Source organism: Lontra canadensis, unplaced genomic scaffold (genome assembly GCF_010015895.1).
Source record: "Lontra canadensis isolate GAN:19392208 unplaced genomic scaffold, GSC_riverotter_1.0 scaffold7, whole genome shotgun sequence".
Classification (NCBI taxonomy): domain Eukaryota; kingdom Metazoa; phylum Chordata; class Mammalia; order Carnivora; family Mustelidae; genus Lontra; species Lontra canadensis.
In genome coordinates this window covers 35108913-35130031 of record NW_022631001.1, presented here as the reverse complement: position 1 = coordinate 35130031, position 21119 = coordinate 35108913, and the positions used below count along the sequence as shown (strand labels likewise).

General features: G+C 50.2%; 1 protein-coding gene across 11 annotated transcripts in view; it reads right to left on the bottom strand.

Annotated features, from left to right (window-relative positions):
* The window catches only part of MICAL2 (microtubule associated monooxygenase, calponin and LIM domain containing 2), a 210019-nt gene that overhangs the window by 155758 nt on the left and 33142 nt on the right, over positions 1 to 21119 (bottom strand). For all 11 annotated transcript variants that reach the window (XM_032853495.1, XM_032853485.1, XM_032853488.1 and 8 more), the window contains one exon: positions 4885 to 5225. In XM_032853495.1, the coding sequence (XP_032709386.1) occupies positions 4885 to 5148 (264 nt within the window). In that variant the 5' untranslated portion in view covers positions 5149 to 5225. The remainder of the gene's footprint in view (positions 1 to 4884; positions 5226 to 21119) is intronic.

Here is a 21119-nt window from a genome sequence, read left to right as displayed (position 1 = left end):
TGGCACTGGGAGGCCATTGCAGGTAAGCGGACAAAGCCAGAGTTCCCCCACAGGAATGCAGACCCCCAAGACTACCCTCTTGCTCTGTCGGCCCAGCTGCTGCTGGCCATATTAGGCAGAGTGGTACCTGACGTGCCCCAGGCAGCTCGGGGGAGCCCAGCTCTGAGGGCAGTGGTAGGTGATTTCAGAGGTGGGGAATGTCAGATAGGCTTATCTAGACCAGGAGACAGCAGACTTGCCTGCCAGCTTGCCCCTCCCTCCCTACCTCCCTACCTCCTGCTGTGCTGGGTTTAGGACTCCAGAGCCACCGTCATGCTAGCCACCCCTCCCCCTGCTCTGGGGAGCCCCTGCAGAGGCAGAGGTCATGGTGGGCAAGGGTCATGGTGAGGAACAAAAGGTAAGCGGTGACCCTGCTAGATGCTCAAAAAATACAGGCATTTCCTCCTCCCAAGATAACCCAACAGTCTTCATGTTAGAGGCGGGCCCCATTCCTGCTGGTGACAAGAGTCTGTGAGTCATTTCCTGCACACATGTTTTTATGATGTACAAATGCCTTCTGGTCTTCATTGGGTTATCTGTGATCACTGAGCAACCCCATGGAGGGTGGTAGAAAGAACCCTGGATCGGGAATCTGATCATCCTGAGTGGGCCCCCAGGTCCTCTGTTTGACTACGAGACCCTCTCTACACAGCCTGGCCCCAGGAGGCTGTTCTTTCCGGGTCTCCTCCTGCATACTTCTATTCTGCTGTCCCTGGATCTCACCCTCTCCCCACTCCTCTCTCCCCACCCACACCTTCATTACTCTTACACAGCAACACACTCTTCCTGGAATATAGTTGTCCACCTTGTGTGCCCTCCGCTCAGCAAGGCAAACTTCTTCTCATATGCCAAGCTCCAAATCAGACCTTCTCTTCCAGGAAGGATTCCCAGACTGTTCCATTCAGACTCAGTCATTGCTTTTCTCTACTTCTGCAGAACAGAGGATGCAATTATCTCATACACTTAGGATATTAATGAAAACAATGGCCCAGCATTTGCTGATCGCTTATACTAGGCAGTGTTCTAAATACATGACAAAGATTGCCTTAGTTAGTACTCACAGCAACTCTGTGAGGGAGAGACCATTACCATCTTCATTTTACAGAGATACTGAGGATCAGAGATTTAGGTAGCCTGCCCAAGGCCACAGAGTTAGTTTGTGGCTGACTGATACCTAGGCAAGTGCCTGGCACACAGAAGCTGCTCAATAATCATTCACTTCATGAATGGCTAAATAAGTTAATAAATACAGAAATAATGTTTCTGTCTCCCAAGAAGTGGCTCAGAGCCACTTCTCATGTCAGGTGCCTAATAAGGCCCAGAGCACTAGAAACACCTGCTGAATGAATGAACAAAAGAATATTGGAGCAAACCCATCAATAGAGTTCAAATCCTGACAAAGCCACCTGTTAGCTTCAGATCAACAGCTTCAGGTCCCTGGGTCCCTCTATGTCACCTGTCAAATGGAAAGATGATACACAACATCCTCCCAACTTCCTCCTGACATTAGGTACATATAAAATAAATGTAAGGCTTCATGATTTTGTGATGATAGCAATTCCCATATCAAACGTTGTATTGTTTTGTTTGGTTTTTCTTCTGGGCTGTTTTCCCCCAGGAACATTACACAATTAGATGGGACATTTGATCAGTGTACTACCCTGACACAGAGCCAATATTGGTCCTTAAAGAGTTAATTTGGCTTGATTCTTGGTTCACTCTAGCCTTAACAAAACAGGTCACACCCAAGGAAAGAATTACTAAGTGCCTGACAAAACCCGCATAACTAATCAATAATGAACCATGGTCCCAAGTTAGATTATGCAGCTAACACCTAAGCCACTGCTCTAGTGACACTGCAGGTCTCTCCCTCTATTCCCTGGCACCCGCCAGAGGCTTTCTCTGTTCAACCAAACAGATGCTGGTCAATCTCCCCCAACCACCACTGCCAATATACCTGCATACACACATATATACATACACACACACTCACACTCACTCACTGCTGGCATGACGACAGCAGCACAGTGCTCAGCACATGGAAAGCTACTGATAAAAGATTGTGAAATGCTAAATCCCAGCTCCACTTCAGGTGGTGCTGAGATGTCCACAACAATGGAAAGATGAGGGTTCTGGCTGAATTCCATTTACTTCTACTCTAACTGTGGCTAGCCAGGGGCTTGGCTATGGGCTTGCGACCAGATCCCCCCCACCATGCTATAGGTCTTAGCATTCATGCTCATCCACGTGCATTGTAATACCCAACATTTCTTGTTTGGCTAAAGCTCAGCAATACCTACTACACCCAAGGATACCTAAAGGAGGTGTGTGAGTGAGACAGTGTCTGTTCATGTTAGAAGAGAGGGAGAAGCCACGTTCTGTGTTTTGTTTGACTCACAGCAAGGACTACAAGCTCTAGGCTCCCCGAGCCAACTATTAACTATCCACATGAATCCAATATGGACAGAGACTATACGATAACCAGAGTGCACATAAATAGTCCGTACAGAGGACACCTGTTATTTCTCCATCTCACACCTCTGTGATCTTGGGAAACTGCTCCTCCCTCATGTAAATCATGCGATGCTTGAAAGGGCTGCCAAAGGCACTAGTCACGTCTCCTGGTTTGGGCACAATAATTGGTCCAGAGACTGGCCAATCAGAATCCTTCCCTGAGATTTTAATTCAATATTGAGCAGGAGGAGAGTGAGTCTAGCCTTTGGGTCACAGAGCTATAAAGATATGAACTAGAGGCCATCAACATGGAGAGTATCTGTTCACAGGAGGGAAGAATGGAGCCAACATAGAGCAAAATGTCCAAGACATAGATGGAAGGAGACAGGCTGGGAAAGACTGTCCAGACCTTCCTGTTTACACAAGTTAATGATTCCCTTTTTTGTTTAGCTTTGAGCTGGATTTCTGAATTGTGCATCTCAAGTGACCTTACACAGTCCAAGCCATACTTAGAGCATATTTTCAAATGTGTTCCACACTCCAGGATCTATGTAGTTTTTAGGAGATGGGCTACCACACATGTGAAAGGTCTTTGTTCCTCCTCCCACAAGGCATAAAATTCCTGAGCAAGATGCACTCTCAATTCTGCATCACTAACCACAGATGTTAGCGCCTTCCCTTTGTATCTCAGGCACTAGTGGTAATGTGCTGACCACAAGAGTCCACAAGGACTCTTCTATCTCCACCCATCAAAGCTTGTAAAATAAGGGTGGCCAGACAAGCGAGACAAATGACTAACAGGTGATTTTTGAAAAAAAGCCCACCTTCCTGGTGGTCAAGCCTCTATCCAACCCCCACGTGGGCTCACTCCCTCGGCAGATCCGTCTTCGGATCCCTGGATCACCGAGAGAGAGCCCTCTCAAAAGCCAGATACTGTGCGTGCATGAAGCCATGGCACTTCCTCATAGAATAAGGTCTCTGAAAACCTTCCTGAGAAAACATCTCACAGCCTGGCCACCTACTTCCATGGGACCTTTTCAAAAGAAAGCCGCCACATGCTGTTACTGAAGAGGGTGACTCTTTGAAAACAAACAGCACACCCCCTCTCCAAGTCTGAAGAGCTTCCTAGTGATCCAGCCACCGGAAAGTTACAGCAGCTAGGTGGGGGTCACACTCCTTTCTCTCCTTTCTCTTTAATACTTCCGTCTCCGTTCTGAAGGGCTAACCCCCTTGGCAGGTTATGGGCAGGCACTGCCTGGACGGTGGGAGCTCCAGGCTCAAGTTCTGACCTGGTGGAATGCTCTTCTATGCCCCATAAAGTCAGCGTGCCCCGGGGCTTGGAGGAGCTTTGGCAGCTGTCCCCCAGGGGCAAGGGAAAACGGCTGTATCCCACGGTATCCCACGGTACACTTAACATCTCCTCATCACCAAAACAAAAACACAACAGTCCTGATCGCCATGGAGAATTCAATCCCCTTCTCTGGGATTGGCACCAACTAAAATTCCAAGGGCTCTGGCTGAGCTACCTCCTGTGAGGTCTAAATACAGCACGCTCACTTTTAACCTAAACATACAGTCTGGACCACGGCCCAGGGCTGACAGCCCCCAGGGGCCAGCAGGAAAGTCTTGACTTCCGGCTGCCCATTAGGCAATGGGCATCGCAGAGAGAGAAGAGAGGTCATGCGCTGCTTACTTAGGCCATGTTCATCGAAGTAGCCTATGGTCAAACAGTTGGGGGTGGGGGAGTAATCAGCCTGTGGGGGGTTAACTGCAAGCGTGACCCAAGCACAGAAATGTATCCTGGGGAAGACGGTGGGGGGAAGAAGGGGGAGAGAGGGAGGAAAAGGCAGTAAGGACCAAAGACCTATTTCTTAGCCAATAAAAGTCAAGGGATCTTTCTACAACAGTGGCTCCCAGGGGAACAGAATTTAGGGCATAAGCTCTAGAATCAGACAGACCAAGGCTGCCTCCTTGGTGTGTGATCTTGGGCAAGATAACCAACTTCTCAGTTTCCAGAGCTCTCAAATGGCCCAAAGGACCATGGTGGTGTTCACTGAGACCATGCTTACAAAGTGCCCAGTATGCACTAGAGCAACTAGCTACTAGAAGTAGTAGCAGTAATAGTAGGAGGATAAAGACGAGCATGCCTTTCTTCTCTCTGCCATGGAGAGGACACAGGGAGAGTAGCTAAGGCCACCACAGTAGGGCAGAAGGTCCCACACAGGACATGCTGTGCTCGTACAGACAAAGGAAACCTTTAACCAAGCAAAATGCTCACACACCCCCACACCTATTAAGAACCTCAGATCAGCAGAATGGCAAGAGCTGCCTCACTTCCCAAGCCAACCCGCACACCCCACATGGGTAAGAAATCCCAGGGTTTTCCCTTACCTTGGTGTTCATACAGGACCTCCCTCGCTTGTACTCCTTGTGAGATCCACGCTTGTCCAGTTTGTACCACAGGGCTTTGGCCTTCCAGGTGGTCACCTTGGACTTGAGCTTGGAATAAAAGTTCCTGTGGTCCAGAGGGTCTAGGTCCAGGTGTCGTGTGAGGATGTTGAAGGCCTGGAGGGTGCCTTTGCATGTGGAAGCCTGGACAAAGTTCTCGAAAACCTGCCCGGCCTGGCTCTGCTTCTCATCTTCGTTTTCCCCCATGTTTCAGGAGCTGTGTGGTGCAGTGGTATGGAGATGTCAGAGGACAACACCATCAAGTATCTGGAGACACGTCACACCTGCAAAGGTAGGTGGAAGCAGAGGTGAGCACCACGGCAACATAGGCAGAGTGGGGGGGATGGGCGCTGGGAGGGAAAACTAAAATTCCTTTGGGATATTAAGCATACTAAACATAAATACTTAATGCTAAACATAAACCATCTACAGAAAATATACAGTCATCCCTTCTGATCTGGCAATGCTGTCTTGCTAGCAGTCTTTCTCCCCCTCCAATACCCTACTCCTCTCGCGGGCTGTAAAGAACTACAGATTGCTCAAAGCTATGCCTGGGTTGATGTCAGCATTACCTGGTCAATCTCACTATGAGCCATATAGTTCAAGAAATAGGAACTAGTAAAGGGCAAGGGACAAAGCAGAGAAGCACACTAGATTCTGTGAGCACCACTGAAAACCTTTAATTCATGGTGTTGTTAATGAGTTGACTGATATTAGTGTATCTAGCCACGTAACAGCACACAGAGCAAAACATTCAAAGCACGTGCCTCCCTAGATTTCGTGGCCTTCCCACCTATCCTTAAACACCAAACTTGGAAGTCTTCCTCCATTAGTTACCAGAGGGTAGGTCTTCCCCCTATACAGACGACAAATGGCAACTTCTCGAAACTTTTCTCTATTCCTTGTGTCTGCTGCAAGCACAGCATCCATCTCAGTCAGACAGACACAGACACACGTGGGTCTCCACCCCATGTACCAAAGGAGTCTGTGCTTTGTGAGCCCAAGCTGTGAGCTATTTGGAACAAGTGCTCAGGCTGATGGAAGGAAAAACGCGATGGGTATTCATTCACAACACGAAAATAGCTTGCCTGGGTTTTGGCCATCGGCCTGTCTCTCTGCACCACTCTAACCTCAGGCATTTCTTAGGAAAGTCATTCAAGTTTCAAAGGAACAAAAATAAGGGTCGATTTTCCAAAGCAATAGCTATTTTTCCAGAATCCAAAGCTAGTGCAAAAAGACCAGCCTGGAGGAACTAGGGCCGCCCAGCTGTCAGGACAGCTCGAGAGGGTCTGTAAACAAGACGATACAGCATACCAAGCTCCCTCAGACAGAGGCCCGGCAGGAGGAGGTCAGCAAACACAGAGGCAAGGCCCTTGGGCTGGGCGGCTTCCCACTCTCCAGACAGAAACACTATTGTGGGTGCATTTGGATTGTAGGCTGGCCTTACAATATTAAAAGCAGACAATGGTGTTTATTTTCTTCCTTCATCCTTCACTCCTTCATTCGGCAACAATTACTGGAGCCTAGCAAGAGCCAGGCATCACTCTAGGTCCTAGGGATGCAGAGACAGGGCCTTGTGAGGAAGACAGGTGTATAGAGAGTTGATTATAAGACAACAGGCAAGCACTTTAAAAAGATGAACATGGGGCTGCCTGGGTGGCTCAGTGGGTTAAGCCTCTGCCTTCAGCTCAGGTCATGATCTCAGGGTCCTGGGATCGAGTCCCACATCAGGCTCTCTGCTAGGTGGGGAGCCTGCTTCCTCCTCTCTCTCTCTCTACTTGTGATCTCTCTCTCTGTCAAATAAATAAAATCTTAAAAAAAAAAAAATGAACATGGTGCGTGGAAGACAGATAAGGAGGGGTCTAACAGAGCCTAGAGGTATCCAGAGGAGCCACAGGGCAGTGGGGGGATGCTCAAATACTACAATTTGAGGAAGAAGGTGACTTTCATTAGGAGACCGGGGAATAGAAGTTCTTAGGCAAAAGAAATGCCACACTGGTGCGAGTCTGGAAAGAGCCAGGACAGCTGCAGAATGACAGCAAGTTGAAGGCATCTGGAGGTTCCAAACTCACCACAAGGGGTGATGGGCGCTTCCAGGGCAGATTGTGGAGGGGATCTGGCTTCTCCTGTGGGCTGTGGGGTTCAGGAGACAGAGCAGCGGGCCAAGAGGAATCTCTGGGCAGAGGGGGGCAGGATGCACAGGAGAGGGAGGCAGCTGTAAACAGAGCCACCCAGAAGATCCCTTAGAGAGCCCCGGGAGAGAGCAGCGCGCGCGCGCACACACACACACACACACACACACACACACACAGACGCTAGACGGCCGCCCCGATGTATCACCTGCAGGAGCGGCTGGCAGACACCCAGATGCTGCTGGCCGAGGAGGCACCAGCCACAGTATGGGACCCCTCCCCTCCTCTCCTCTGCCCCATGAGCCTCCAATGTGCCTGGCACTGAGCTCGGCTGAAGGAACATTCTCTGCTCCAGCCAAGTTCCACTCTTAGCCAGGCTCTGTCCTCGAGGGGCACTGACCTGGCAGCTCTGTTCCCTGCAACTCAGCAAAGTGAACACATGAGAGCTGGGCCTGTGCTTTGCTAGGTGCTGATGAGACGTGGATTCCCTCCCAGAGGCTCTCTGGGCTCCTTAAATGTCTGCAGTGCTCACTTCGGCATCGCTCACGTTACCACTGCCTCCTACTGTTTCAGCTCTCCCGCACGTACAAGACTTGCCACCCAGAGAGCATAAACGGAGAACAAGACTCGTTCACTTTTCAGAGCGAAGGACCATCCTCGGTCTCTATCTTTGGAACCACTGTGTGCCCAGCACCGAACAAAGGATGCAGCTGCTGACGGAGATCCACAACTACTTGAATTCTGTGGCTATCCTGTGGTCCTTTCTGGGGACTGGCCGGTAGTGCAGAGAAAGCCACAGGCTTCAGGGCCATTGGAGCCCAAGTCCAAAGCTCAGTTTGGCCCCTGGTTGCCCTCATGGCCTCACACGAGTCCAGACGCTCTGAACCTCAGTTTCTTCTTTTGTAAAGGACGCGATAATCTCCACCTTGCGGGGTTGCTGGGAAGGGCGAGAGAGGTGTGTGATGGCAGAGCCCAGCCCCAGGAGGCTCCTGGCAGAGGTGGAAATGGGTGTTGCATCCCTCACATGGGGCAGACTTATGCCTGGGGAATGCACTGGTTTGAGAAATACTTCTGTAAATCAACTCTTCAAGTTGCCAACTCCTCCTTGTCTAAAATGGTGAACTGTTTAGAGGTATCAAGCCAAACCCAGAGAATCATTTACCAACTGGAAGAACCTGTCTCCTTCCAACTCTAGCAGCCACCCCTCCTCCCCCAAAAGGAAAATGAAGGACTTAATCTTACTCCAGTGGAGAGTCAAAGGTGCTGTGGAGGGGGCTGGCTAGGTGTGGGGGCTCCAGGAGCTGGCTCTTATCTAGAGGGAGATGGGGGGGGGCGGAGGGGGGTTTGTACTGGAGAGAGATGGCAGGACAGCAGACAGACTGCCTTGGACTGTATCCCAGCCCCTCGTACCAGGCTCAGACCTGCCTCCCTGTCTGAAGGGTCTGGTTTCAACTGTAAAATCAGCTTGAATCCAGTTGCAGTTAAAGACCTCAAAAACGACTCTGACACCCATGTGGGGTAGGTTTCCTCCGGAAGAGCCTCAGTGTTTAGAGTCTGCCAGACGGGGGTGTGAATCTGGTCTCACGCACCAGGGAGGCAAGTTACCTAACACATCTCAGCCTGTTTCCTCATCGGCAAAACGAGATGATCACGCTCGCTTCATGGGGCCGGAAGGAATAAACTCCCTCACAAACGTGACGTATTTAGCACCTGGCAGCTACCGCTAACCAGCAGTCATTACTATCCCTCCAACGGCCCAAATGCCATCAAAGCACAAGGAAGGGACCAGCTGCCCAGGTCAAGGAATTATCTGGACTTTAAAAGTTGAAGCCACAGGCTTTCGACTCAGAAGATGTGGGTTCAAATCTACTTCCTAGTTGTGTACCCTTGGACAACCCATTTAATTTCTGAGATTTCAGTTCCCTCAAACGTACAGTGAGGAAGAAGGAGGTTTCAAGAACGAACAGAAAACGTCCTTGGTATGAGGTAGGTCTGTTAGTGAGCTAGAAAGGCTGACTTGGAAGGGCTCTGGGAGTCTGAATCTGCGCTCCAAGACCCTTCTTCCAGAGACTGGAGTGGAATTCTTGCAGTGGATCCTCCTTCTCCTTCCCCAAAAGAAACTCAAATATTACTTAAAGCAGAGGATCCTGGGTAGTAGCTCTTCTTGTTAAAATTTTCCTTGTCAACCACCACCCAGCTGTTGCTTTTTCGAGTTTGATATGAAATATAAATAAAACCACCCAGAAATATGAAAGGTTTCTGCATTTTCTGGGAAGAAACAAGACGTGATGCTTTAGTTTCCAAGAATAGCCTTGAAGCAATTTGGTTTTTGCCAACTGGAGTCCCTTATTTGTGGTTCTGCCTGTGTGACTTTATGAGTCACGAAGCAACCCCCTTTCCCTGCCCCAGGCTGCTACAAATTAAAAACCTCAGGGCGGGACGCCTGGGTGGCTCAGTGGGTTAAGCCTCTGCCTTCGGCTCAGGTCATGGTCTCGGGGTCCTGGGATCGAGTCCCGCATCGGGCTCTCTGCTCAGCAGGGAGCCTGCTTCCCCTTCTCTCTCTGCCTGCCTCTCTGCCTACTTGTGATTTCTGTCTGTCAAATAAATAAATAAAATCTTTAAAAAAAATAAATAAATAAATAAATAAATAAATAAAAAAAAAAACCTCAGGGCATCCAAACATGAGGAATGGGCTTGGTCCAGGGCATCTGGGAGACAAGTTCAAGATTGATACAGAACCCCTAAGCACTTCTCTCAAATGAGAGAAGGAACCTCCTCCTAGCCAAAGAGCTTCCAGTGTGCTCACATTTAGGAACACTCCCCATCTTCCCTGGGCCTCTTCACCTGCCAAATGGCATCAAATAGGGTAACGAGGTGGTTGATAAATCAGAGTTCTATAAAAACTTGAGGGCCAGAGGGACACCAAGCAGAACCTTCTCCCAAAGCAGCAGTCTGGCCAGGAGAAAAACTCAGCCCTCAACAACACCCTCAAAGTTCAAAGGCAAGGTATGTCTCAAGGTAAACAATCTGAAGATGAATCCCATGGGGTCAGGGGAGGGGTGTGGGCCAAACAGGAGAAGGGGACCAGGAGGTACAGACTTCCAGTTATGAAGTAAGTCACAAAGATGAAAAGGACAGCACAGGGAACAGATTCGGTAATACTGCAACAACCTTGTAAGGTCACAGTACCATGTACACTGGAAACCAATACATCATGACAACTTACACTTCCATTAAAGAAGTAGATCCAATAAGAACTAGACAATAAAAACCAGACCACCTTGCCACAGACATTGCCAAGCTCCCCATTCAAACATACCATCTTCCAGGTATCCCGCCAATGAGCCCCCAGGCAGGGCCAGTTTCCTACACAATGAAACAAGGCTGCTCACCCCTCCAAGCACTCCCAGGGTGGTCAGGAGAACTAGAAGGCCCAGCTCTGAGCCGCACACACAGAAGACCCTCATTCACAGGAATTGGGACCCAACACCTGCGTGAGGCAAGAGACAGCCAGGGAAATGCCTCCCACATACACCGCATCTCCACAGAGCCCAGGACCACAGGCGATGCCTGCAGGCCTCATCTTCTCACTCTGGCCAGAGGAGGCCTGACTTTCCAACTACAAGGGCATACAGCAACCAACCTGAACCAAGAGGGCATCTCCAAGAGTTGGAAAGGGACTGCAAGGGCCCCCTTGTCCCTGTCATCTCCTTCCAGCCAGAGGTCGCCAGCCTTCCCTTGCTCATCTCCCCAGATGGAGAGCACACTGCCTCCTGGGGTCGCCTGCTTCATCCACCCTTGCCTCCTCTGAAAGGAGATTAATTTGCCTTAGTCACTCCCCAGGGAGATCAATCCTATCTGTCCACAAGCTTCTTTCTGTTCCTGATTTTAACCTCAGAGATCACCCACGGGAAGTCAAAGCCCTTCCTTCCGCGCAGGCTGAACCCACACATGCCCTTTTCTAACACGCGCCATCTGGAGCCCTACTAGGAAAAGCCCAGGAAAATGCATTCAGGAGACACACTAGGAGAGCCCAAACAAGTTCCCAGCCTGCCACAAGGGACTAGATACTTCTCTCTGTCTACACTGCCCCAGGCAGGGAGCTCAGGTCCTGACTTCTATGGGGTTCCCCCACTGATAGCCCAGGCCACTGGGGCTCCTGCCCTTTCAGCCCCAGCCCTCCCCTTCCTCTTTCAACAGTGAGTTGACTCCATTAGTCTGGCTTCAAGAGACCTCCCACAGCCCCACTTCCTCACCTCCATCCCCTTCTTCCTGGAATCCCAGCAGCAGATCCCTCCCGGCTCCAGTGAGCCACAGATTCCTGTATGCTGACCAGTCATGGTGCCAGGAAGAGGCCCACGGGACCAGAGACCCACGGCAGGCCATGGTCTTCCACCAGCATTATCCTAAGGAGCCTTCACAACAAGTCTGTGGGGTGGGGTGGTCTTCTTTCCTCTGTTTCTGCTCTGCAACAAGGGCTTTGGTGGGAGAAGGGGCAAGGAGTCATCCCAGAGTTTGCCCACCTTGCTTCTCTATAATGTAAGTATAAGTTAGCTGTATGTGCTTCCTGTTGTGTGTCTGTATATATATGTGCGTATACACGTGCGTAAATATATGTAAGTGCATATATGTGTATGCACATGTGTACACTTGTGCATGTGCATTGTGTGTGTGCATGTATATACATGTTTGTATGTGCATGTATAAAACCACGTGTGTATTTATGCGTGTGAGTACACACATCCCTATTTTAAACATTTTTTAATAAGGATTTTTTTTTTTAAGATTTATTTATTTATGACAGAGAAAGATAGCAAGAGAGAGAACACAAGCACAGGGGAGCTGGAGAGGGAAAAGTAGGCTCCCCACTGACCAGAGAGCCTCATGTAGGGCTCTATCCCAGGACCCTAAGGTCATGCCCTGAGCTGAAGGCAGATGCTTAACAACTGAGCCACCCAGGGGGGGGTCCCTCAATAAGGATTTCTAGCCAGCTCTCCACACCTCCTCTTGGACCACTAAGCTGCTGTTCAAGGACCTTCCAGGAGGAGCGAAGCCTCTGAGGTGGGCAGCGCTCCAGTCTGGCCATGAGGAGTCTGGGTCCGCCCCTTGCACCACCTCGGGAGGACACCAAAAGCAGTGCGGCTCAGCGGCCAGCGGAGCGCCAGGTCCTGTCCCAGATGCTCACGTCTGTGATCTCATTTACCCCTCCTTGTTTGGCAGAAGAAAAGGCAGACTACAGAGTAACCTCCTCAGTATCCCACAGGCAGGACCTAGGGATGCTGTGACAGGGGCCCAGTTACAGCTCACTTCAAAATCCACACTTAGTCACCAACCAAGCAGCACCATGTAGATGGAACTGGTATGGCCTGCCTTTGCCGAAGCCACTGGGCACAGCAAACGGGTCCAGTCCTGGAGTCTCTGAAGATCTTTCAGGCTCTGACTGTCTACACGTGTCAACAACAGGGCACGGTCTCGTAAGTCACAGTGCCACCAAATAATAAAGTATTAGGTGGTCCCTTAAAAAATCATATTTAGAAAGACATTTAATCCATGGGGAAATGTTTGTGCCCTAATGCAGAGTGAGGAGAGCAGAACACAATTTTAGATGCTCAATAGGATTCTGACTCCATAAAGCAATATCTAAAGAGGAAAAACAAACCAAATGTGAGCAGTGTGTGTGTGAGAAAGAGAAAGAGAGAGAGATGGTCTTTCAGATCATTTTTATTTTTAGCTTCATACTTCCTGCATATCCCAAATGTTCTACCAGGGGTGTGTACAACTTGTACAAGGCCCTCCTGTACACACATCCCAAACCCAGGAGTCTTTGGTCCCTGACTAGCCCAAGGGTCCCGACAGCAGGAGGCAGGTTTCAGGAATTTTACCTTCCTCAGGCCAGCAAGCACCCCTCCCGGAAGGCCTCCACCTCACCAGCAGCATCCTTTTTCTCCAGAAAAGAGAGAGCCCAGGCACCATGCTGACCTGATGAATGGGGCTTGCATTCCAGCAGGTAAGTGAGGCCCCAAGGCGGAATTCTCCACAACCCCCCACCCCTCCAGGCTCTGTTCTCTGGACCTCAGGCCTTTTTCCAAGAAGCCACACCTTTGCCCCCATCTCCTGCTGGGCTGCAGGATGCCTTGCCCAGGAACCCACAAGGAAGAAATCTGCATACCTGGCTATCGGCCAAGAGGTAACAAAATTATACCTGTATCTCAACACACACACATTGGATTCATCTTACCAACAAAAAATTAGTCTATTCTGCGTGTGCCCCAGATCGTCCTGGTCACACGCTGGGTGCCCAGGAACACTGTGACCTCTCAATTTCGATTTCCAGGAGGCCCTCCTATCTCAGAACTTAATGGGGGTGCTGAAGATAAGAAAATGTAGAGACAGAAGATGGAAGGTGGATGCCAGGGGCTGGAGGAAGAGAGGAGTGGGGAGTTAGTGTTGGAGAGGTAGAGACTTTGGATCTGAGAAGATGAAAAAGTTCTGCATGTGGACAGTGGTGAAGGCTAGACAACATCACGAGTGTACTTAATGCCACTGAGCAGCTCGACACTTAACAATGGTTAAAATGTTAAGTTTTATGCTATGTAGATTTTCCCACAAAAACAAAAAAGCATTAAAAAACCCATCATCACCACCTCATAGTAAGCTGTCCAAGGCCAGAGTACAGAATTTGTGGCCCAATTAATATTGAAGTTAATTTTCTAAAATACATTTGAATTAAAACATAATAAGCAAAATAAATCATTAGGCTAATGAAAGAATCTTGCTCAGTGAAATAACTTATAACATTTTTTTTTTTTTGTAAAGTCATCTAGGCTTTTCTCATTCTTCCTTCCAAATCTTCTTTGACTCCAAAAAGACTATGGAAGCTCAGTCCTGACAAGCTGTAATTTTATCTCTTGTTCTGCCCTCCCCAGGCAACCACCACCACTAGCCCCCACACACACATTCAACACCTGTGAAATTTCTTTCAACACCCGGCTCCCCATTCTTGGCTCCCCGAGCCCACCACACACTGCTGGGGGAAAATGCCCCTGCATTCTGACCATCCCAGGCAGTGGTACCAGCAGACTGCAGCTCTGTGAAAGCAGGGAACATTCTTCCCTGCAGCGTACAGACTCCCTAAAAGCTCCCTAAAAGCTCCCTAGATCAGCTCAGATCTATTGGGCACGCCATCACGCTCAAATGAGTGGAGGCAATAGCCATGCCATTAGATGAGCCTCCTGTCCCTCGAAGTCAGGGCTGGGCATATTTTTCATTGGCTAACATCAATTTCAGGGACCCTGGGCAAGGATCCTTTTGAAGAACCCTGCTGTAAGATAGAGAAGCTTCCCCATTTCAAAAAAGCATTAAGTCTGATCTATCACACAGCATACTTGGTGTTCTTAAGCAGGGCAGGGACAAATCCTAACCCTACTAACTCCTAGACTTCTTTCCAGGCCCTTCTCCTCCAGACACTCTAGCTCCCTAACCCCAATTGGGTCAGACCCCTCCCACAGCATCCTGTACTTGCTTCAATTATAGCAGGTTCCTCTGTGAATTTTTTACTTCCCTACTCCCAGTTCCTAGCACAAGACCCTCTGCATATGGAATGTGCTAAATAAATGAATGAGTATTCAATCCTTGAGAACATAGGAATTGTTGACCCTAAACGAGCATCTGTGAAGTCTCGGGCAATGTGTTAAAAGCTTCATATGTATTAAAGAAGTTAATCATTATAACAAAATTATTGTTAGACATTGTTAGACACAATTGTTATTCCCATTTTTCCAAGAATTAGGAAGGTCAGCCAATGGCCCGAGGTCATGTGGCCAGAAGTGGTGAAGCTGTAACGTGAAGCCCCAAAGCCAGAATTCAGACCCCACATCCTTACCCACTACACCTGTTGCGTTCCCACTCAGAGTAGATGGATCCGAAAGGTATAGACATGGCGCCCTGCACACCACAGCAGAGACATGGTCTCTGGTCCAGGCCAGGCACTGCTCTTCTTCCATCAAATTCCAAAATGCTACGATCTGGGTAATGAGATCTCGATGCACCATCAGCGGCTAATCTGCCGGCAGAAACTCAGCTGAGCGCTAGCTAACTTTCCGGCTTTGGCGGATATAGCAGAGACAGGCTAGCTGATGGCTACACGCACTGCTCCTTCCTCCTGGGCCCTTCTCTGCAGCTGTGAGCACCCATGACCAGTTCTAGGTAATGGGCTATGCGCACAAGTGGTGTACACAACTTCTGGTGAGAACCTTCCGGGGGGGCCCTCCGTGCTCATTTGCTTCTGCTGGAGCACAGCAGCTTTGGAAGCCACAAGGGGAAGACGGCCCAGCCATGAGAGGGGAGGAGCCAAATTCCCCGGGTGCCTGGCTACGGGAAAGCCCTCTGTGACCAGGAACATTTGGACTTTGCATATGTGACACAGGAACTTCAAGGGCAGGACAAGTGACCGAGAATCCGGGGGGTTTTGCTGCTAGGCAGTTAGCCTTCCCTTAAGTAACGCAGGAGGTAAACCACAGTGTGGTAGGCATGGGGAATTGGGCCAGAATTGTGTCAGAAAGCTTTCTCTCCCAGTTACATATCAGTCACGTGGGAGTAAACACATGAGAGGGGTCTCTCACTACAACCATTATTGTGGGGAGTCAACTTCCAAAACAACCAGTTCTGCTGTTTTATAGCTCACTTTCCATCGGGACCTCAATATCCTGGACAAGTTGCTTGACACTCAGAGCAAGCCTGCCCACCTCTCCATTTAAGCCCCTCCCCCAACCCCCCCCCCCAACATCAATACCCTGTACTGAAAATCCACAGCCCTTCCCTAAGTGAGATGGATCAGGACTGGAGAAGAAGACAGAGAAGCTAGTAATTTCCTTGGTTTCAATGCACCACCCCCACCTCCCGCAGCCCTAAGCTCCTGAGTCCCTGGGAGCTGATGTGGTGTGGTGGCAACTACACGGACTCTGGGCCACCGAACACTCCCTTGAACATAAACAAGCGAGTGTCTGTGAAATGTAGATGCGGTGCCTCACGACGCACACTCACGCATCTGCTAAGCATTATTCCAGCACCTGCTGGGGGGCGGAGGGGTGACTCCCACCACCTCAAGCTAAAGGCAGCCAAAACCAAACCAAAGCAGAAACTGGTGCATTTTCACACAAATGGAAAAGATAACTCCTTCCTTTCGATCTAATTTATGCTGGGATGGGAGAGCTAAAAGCGTATTTTCCACCAAGTCCTTGCCCAGCACATCCTTTTAAGACCTCTCCCCAGATGAACCTTTGTATCTGGAGGGCACTACATCCCCTGACGTGGTGAAATCAGGTGGAACTGGGTGGAACCCAGTAACTGGTCTGGAGACAGACACGGATGCCGGGGAGGAGACAGAAATCATAGCAAAGTGAACACGAAAAGGATTTCTCGACAATGCCCACTCACTCTGCATACAGCTCCTCAACCAGGAGCCTGGGACGACTACAGACCAGACCTGACCCTGAAACGCTCACAGGCCAGGGACGCCTGGGTGGCTCAGTGGGTTGGAGCCTCTGCCTTCAGCTCAGGTCGTGGTCCTGGGGTCCCGGGATCGAGTCCCGCGTCGGGCTCTCTGCTGGGAGGGGGGGCCTGCTTCCCCCTCTCTCTGCCTCTCTGCCTACCTGTGATCTCTGTCTGTCAAATAAAAAAAATTAAAAAAAAAAAAGCTCACAGGCCAGCAATGTCTCACAGCGTCTGTCTTCTGAAGGCCCAGGTTTTAAAGAGTTGTGCCAAGTGACTACATTTGTCAAGCCAAAAAAATTTTTTTTCATTGCCTGACACAAGTTCTGGTCTTTGCTGTTGTTGTCATGTGAATTTACCCACATGAAGTCAATCTTGAAAATGTGCACCCACTCAGTCATACTTAGGTCTATATCGCTTCCACCAGAGAAAACGAACTGGCGCTCTCCCGCCTTCCCTTACTGGGCTAGGTTGCCTGGCAATGTCCGCTCCCTCACTTCCGCCTCCCTTTCCGTCCACCACAGTCTGATTTCCACTCACGCACAGAGCCTGGTCCAAGCCTCACGCCCAAGGCTGCCACACCAATCGCATTATCGCATCTGGGACACTATCTTACCCACTGTCACTCCCATTTTCAGTCTTCCCACACTCATCTCTTTCTAAACGTCCCTGAGACTTTGCTGTGTCCCCAGGTTCTGATCTTCACCCTCCTCTCACCGCCAAGGACCAAGACACTCCTATAGTTCAATCAATATCTACGTCCTTCCATGGGATCTGCCGCACTCTGGGCCCATAAACCAGCCGCAGTGACTCCTGTACAGAGACCTCCTGTGTGGTCAGCTTACCTCCCCTGTCCCTCCCCTGTATCCTCAAACTCAGTGAACAGCACCAGCTACATCCAGACTCTCAAGCCAAACCATTAGAGTCCCCCCTTCCCTGCCCCTCTCCCTTGCCTCCCAGGCGGTCCATCGCGCAGTCCTGCCTGCCCAGCAGTCCCATCCAGTAGCACCTGCCTTCCTCTCTGCTCACACCTAAACCCTCAAAATCTCTTCATAAAGCCCTTCCTCCTCCTGGATCACCTCCCTCCAGCCCACCAGCCAATTTCTCAAGCCGCCAATGAAGACACCTTTACACCAAAAACACACGCTTGGTCAGGTTCTGTTCCTATTTCAAATCAGCAGCTCCCCGACAAGTCCAAATGCCCTAGAGGAGCAAAACAGAAACCACCTTCATGATTCCCTCCTTGCCCGCCCCCAACTGCTTCCCCTTCCTTGTACTCTTGACTTACCAAGCCACTGCCACTTCTGAGGAACTGGACTCCTCCGCTGCCCCCTGCCTGTGCCTTGCTCCCGCTGTGCTGTCTAGCATGCCCACAGAGTCGGTTTCCTCGGTGAAGGCCCAGTGGGCTCAAGCACTTGAACATGGAAGCTCACACAGTACCAGGGGTCCCAGTCGGAACCCTGGAGTCAGGCAGACTTATGACAAACATGACCCACCACTGTCTAGGTGCGTGAGCCTGGATGAGTTACTGAAGTTACTGAACCTCTTTGAACCTCAGTTCCCGCATCCATAAAATGGGGATAATAATAGTCCTGACCCCACTGGGCTCCGTGAGGATGAAACACAATGATGGCTGGCTAGGCAGTCTTCTAGACGGCACTGTTGTTCTTTGAAGTCTTACCTAGACTTCCCCTCATCCCCTTTACCACACCGTACCCTGCGGAGGTTCCCATGATGGTTTCCGACATCCTGCTGTCCTTGATCCGCTCACAGGGCTGCCCACCTGCTTGCACTGCGAGCTCTCTGCCGCACAGCCCATGGCCTGACCCTTGTGCCTCTGGCGGTGATAGATGCCCGAAAACCAACACTTATGGGCAAAATCGTGACTACCATTTGTCTCCTGGCCACCAAAACGACTGCAGGGGCCTCCAACCTAGCCTCTACTTCCCATCTTGCCACCACCCTCCTCTACCCTATTCCCAAAGCCCTCGAGGCTCCCTGCACCCTTCTGCGTAAGTCCACACTCCCTTCATGGGCTCCCCAGGCCCTCCATGTGGACACACAGATGGGATGGAGTGACCGATGGCGTGATCAGTAGCCCACAGCAAAGCTCCAAGGAGTGGCACCGGGAGGAGCTAGAGTGTCCAGGCACCAAAGCTGCCCCACCACTTACTGACCTTCTTTGCCTGTGTGTTTTTTTCACCCCTGGAGTCCATGCCAGAGGCCACAAAACCCATCTGCACCACAGACTCACCAGGAAGGGTCCAAAAATACAGCTTCCTGGGCCCACTCCCAAAAGGGGCTTATATAGCCAGAGGGGGAAGATGTTTTTAACTCTCTGGGGAATGCTGTGGCCCAAAGCCAGGTCTGGGAGTCACTAACCACATCCGGTTCCACTCATTACATTTACCGAGAACCTGCATCGTAGGTGAATAAGCTCTGTCCCCCAGCTTCCAAGAAATTGCCATCTGGGGGGGGGGTGGTATGCAGAATGGGGTGGGAGGTAGACAAACAGTCACAACACAGGGATGAGGCACGGGCCGGACTATCTAGTACTTCATTTAGCCTTGCACCCAATACCTTTTTTGGTGCACTGATCTTGTCTGGACGATTAATAAATCAATTTAAGGAAAAGTCTTTTGTTTTTTTGGTGTTTTTCCCTATTTTCCAGAATACTCAGCTAATTCTAAGGACACAATTGGCATTCAATCAATATTAAAGATTCAAATAATTAGACGTTTTATATCATGCCCCTTTTTCACTAATTCAGCCGTCAACGCGTTGTCTATTTGTTTGAGCTCCATAATGTCCGCGTCAGTGTGGGGTCTACTCCCGGGAAGCAGCTAGTACATGTTTGTCCAGGAAACGAAGGTCTACCGGTACAAATCTGTTTTGGGAGGAACAGAACTGTTGATACTGTGCCACCTTCAGAGTTAGCACTTAAAAGACTTCCAACATTTTTCATTTGAATGACAGACCTTTCATCTCAGGATCAATTTCCTGATATGTAATTAGACCACTTTGTTGTTTATACTGTCACGAACGTTATGAGCAGCTTAAGTAATAGCTTCCCGGACCTCGGCAGCCAGCAGTGGGTGTGCCCAGGGCAGGGGAAGGGGCGATGCTTGCCCACTCCTTCCACGAGGCCGTCCCCCCTCCGAGGAGTTGGTCTGGCCACCCTCCTCACCCTGTCTCCACACAGGGGCCTGTGAACTGCATTCAGCTTTTATGAGCAGGTGCGCGCCCCTGCCTGGGCAGCTCAGCCCTGCCTGAGTCAGAAAGCCCCATGGGCTGTTCAAAGCCTACCCACATGTCAACATGCTCCAGAAGCCAGGCTCTATGATTTAAATGTGAGATCCCCTGTGCTGCGGAGAAGCTGCGTGATGAAACAGGGACACCCAGCAGGAGGTTCTTGTGTGGGATAGCCAGCCCTGTGGGAGCAGGCAGGGCAAGCGGGAGTAGCCAGCAGAATGGACAGATTCTGCTTTCCCTGGGCCCAGCGTGGCCAGCGGTCTGTTGTTGTTATTGTGGTTTGTTTGTCTATTTGTTTTAAGCCCTGAAAACCAGACGCATGTCTTGAGTGGGGAACATTCTGGATGTGGCTCAAAGATCATCTGGCCCTCCCACTAGGTCCAGTCTAGGGATGGGAGATCTGGAAATCCCTCTGCACCAGGGACTGGAGGGAATTTTCCTGGAGTGCATGCTGGATCGTGGGGAGCACTCAGGGCAACTCAGTCTGAGATCTGTTCGCTTCCTTTTTCTTCTGCTGGAAAATCATGGGATCTACTCACTGGCTATTTATTTGTTCCTATCTTCCCCACAGACACTGATGCCCATGTGCCAGGCAAATGAACACTGCTGAAGAGTTCTCGGGTGGGACCTCCGGGAAATGAACAGGCCAGAAACAGAATGAAAAAGCTCTTAGAAAGCGTGTCTGCCTTTCAGCAAGACCCACTGAGGGGGTTCTCTGTCCACGTCAAATACACTGTTCTTGGGAGGCAGTTCATATGTCTGAGCAGAAGACAGAGAGAAAGACAGTTTGTCCACTTCCTCGCTATGCAGAGAAACTGAGGTCTCCTGGGAACTCTTTTCCCAGAAACTGCATAAAACCAATGAAGTTTCCAGACAGTAAATACAGAAAGGCCTCTCTGCTAAGACAGGGCAGACCCAGACCCTAATAGACACTCAGCTGCTGAGCTGACCTCTGAGGACATTACTGGCTTGCCGAGTTGTCCTATGCCATCAGTAGGAGTCACGAGGCTGGCATGGAGGGTAACGTGCACCTGTGTGGGTGTGCGGCACATCTCTGAGGACACGGATGCCCCATGCTCCTGTTGACATGCAAAGGCCGTGTTCCTATGAGCTCAGAGATGCTGGGATAGCACTCCTGGACCAGAGCCTACCCTGGCCACTCCCCATTCAGTGGTCAAAGTGTCCCTCACTGACCCACAGCCCAACAGAAAGCAGTGCAGGGGAGAGGACTGTAGGTGGGACCACTCTGGTGAATTTTCTCTGGAGGCTGTGGAGGTTTGGGAGATGGTGGCCCCCCATCCCCAC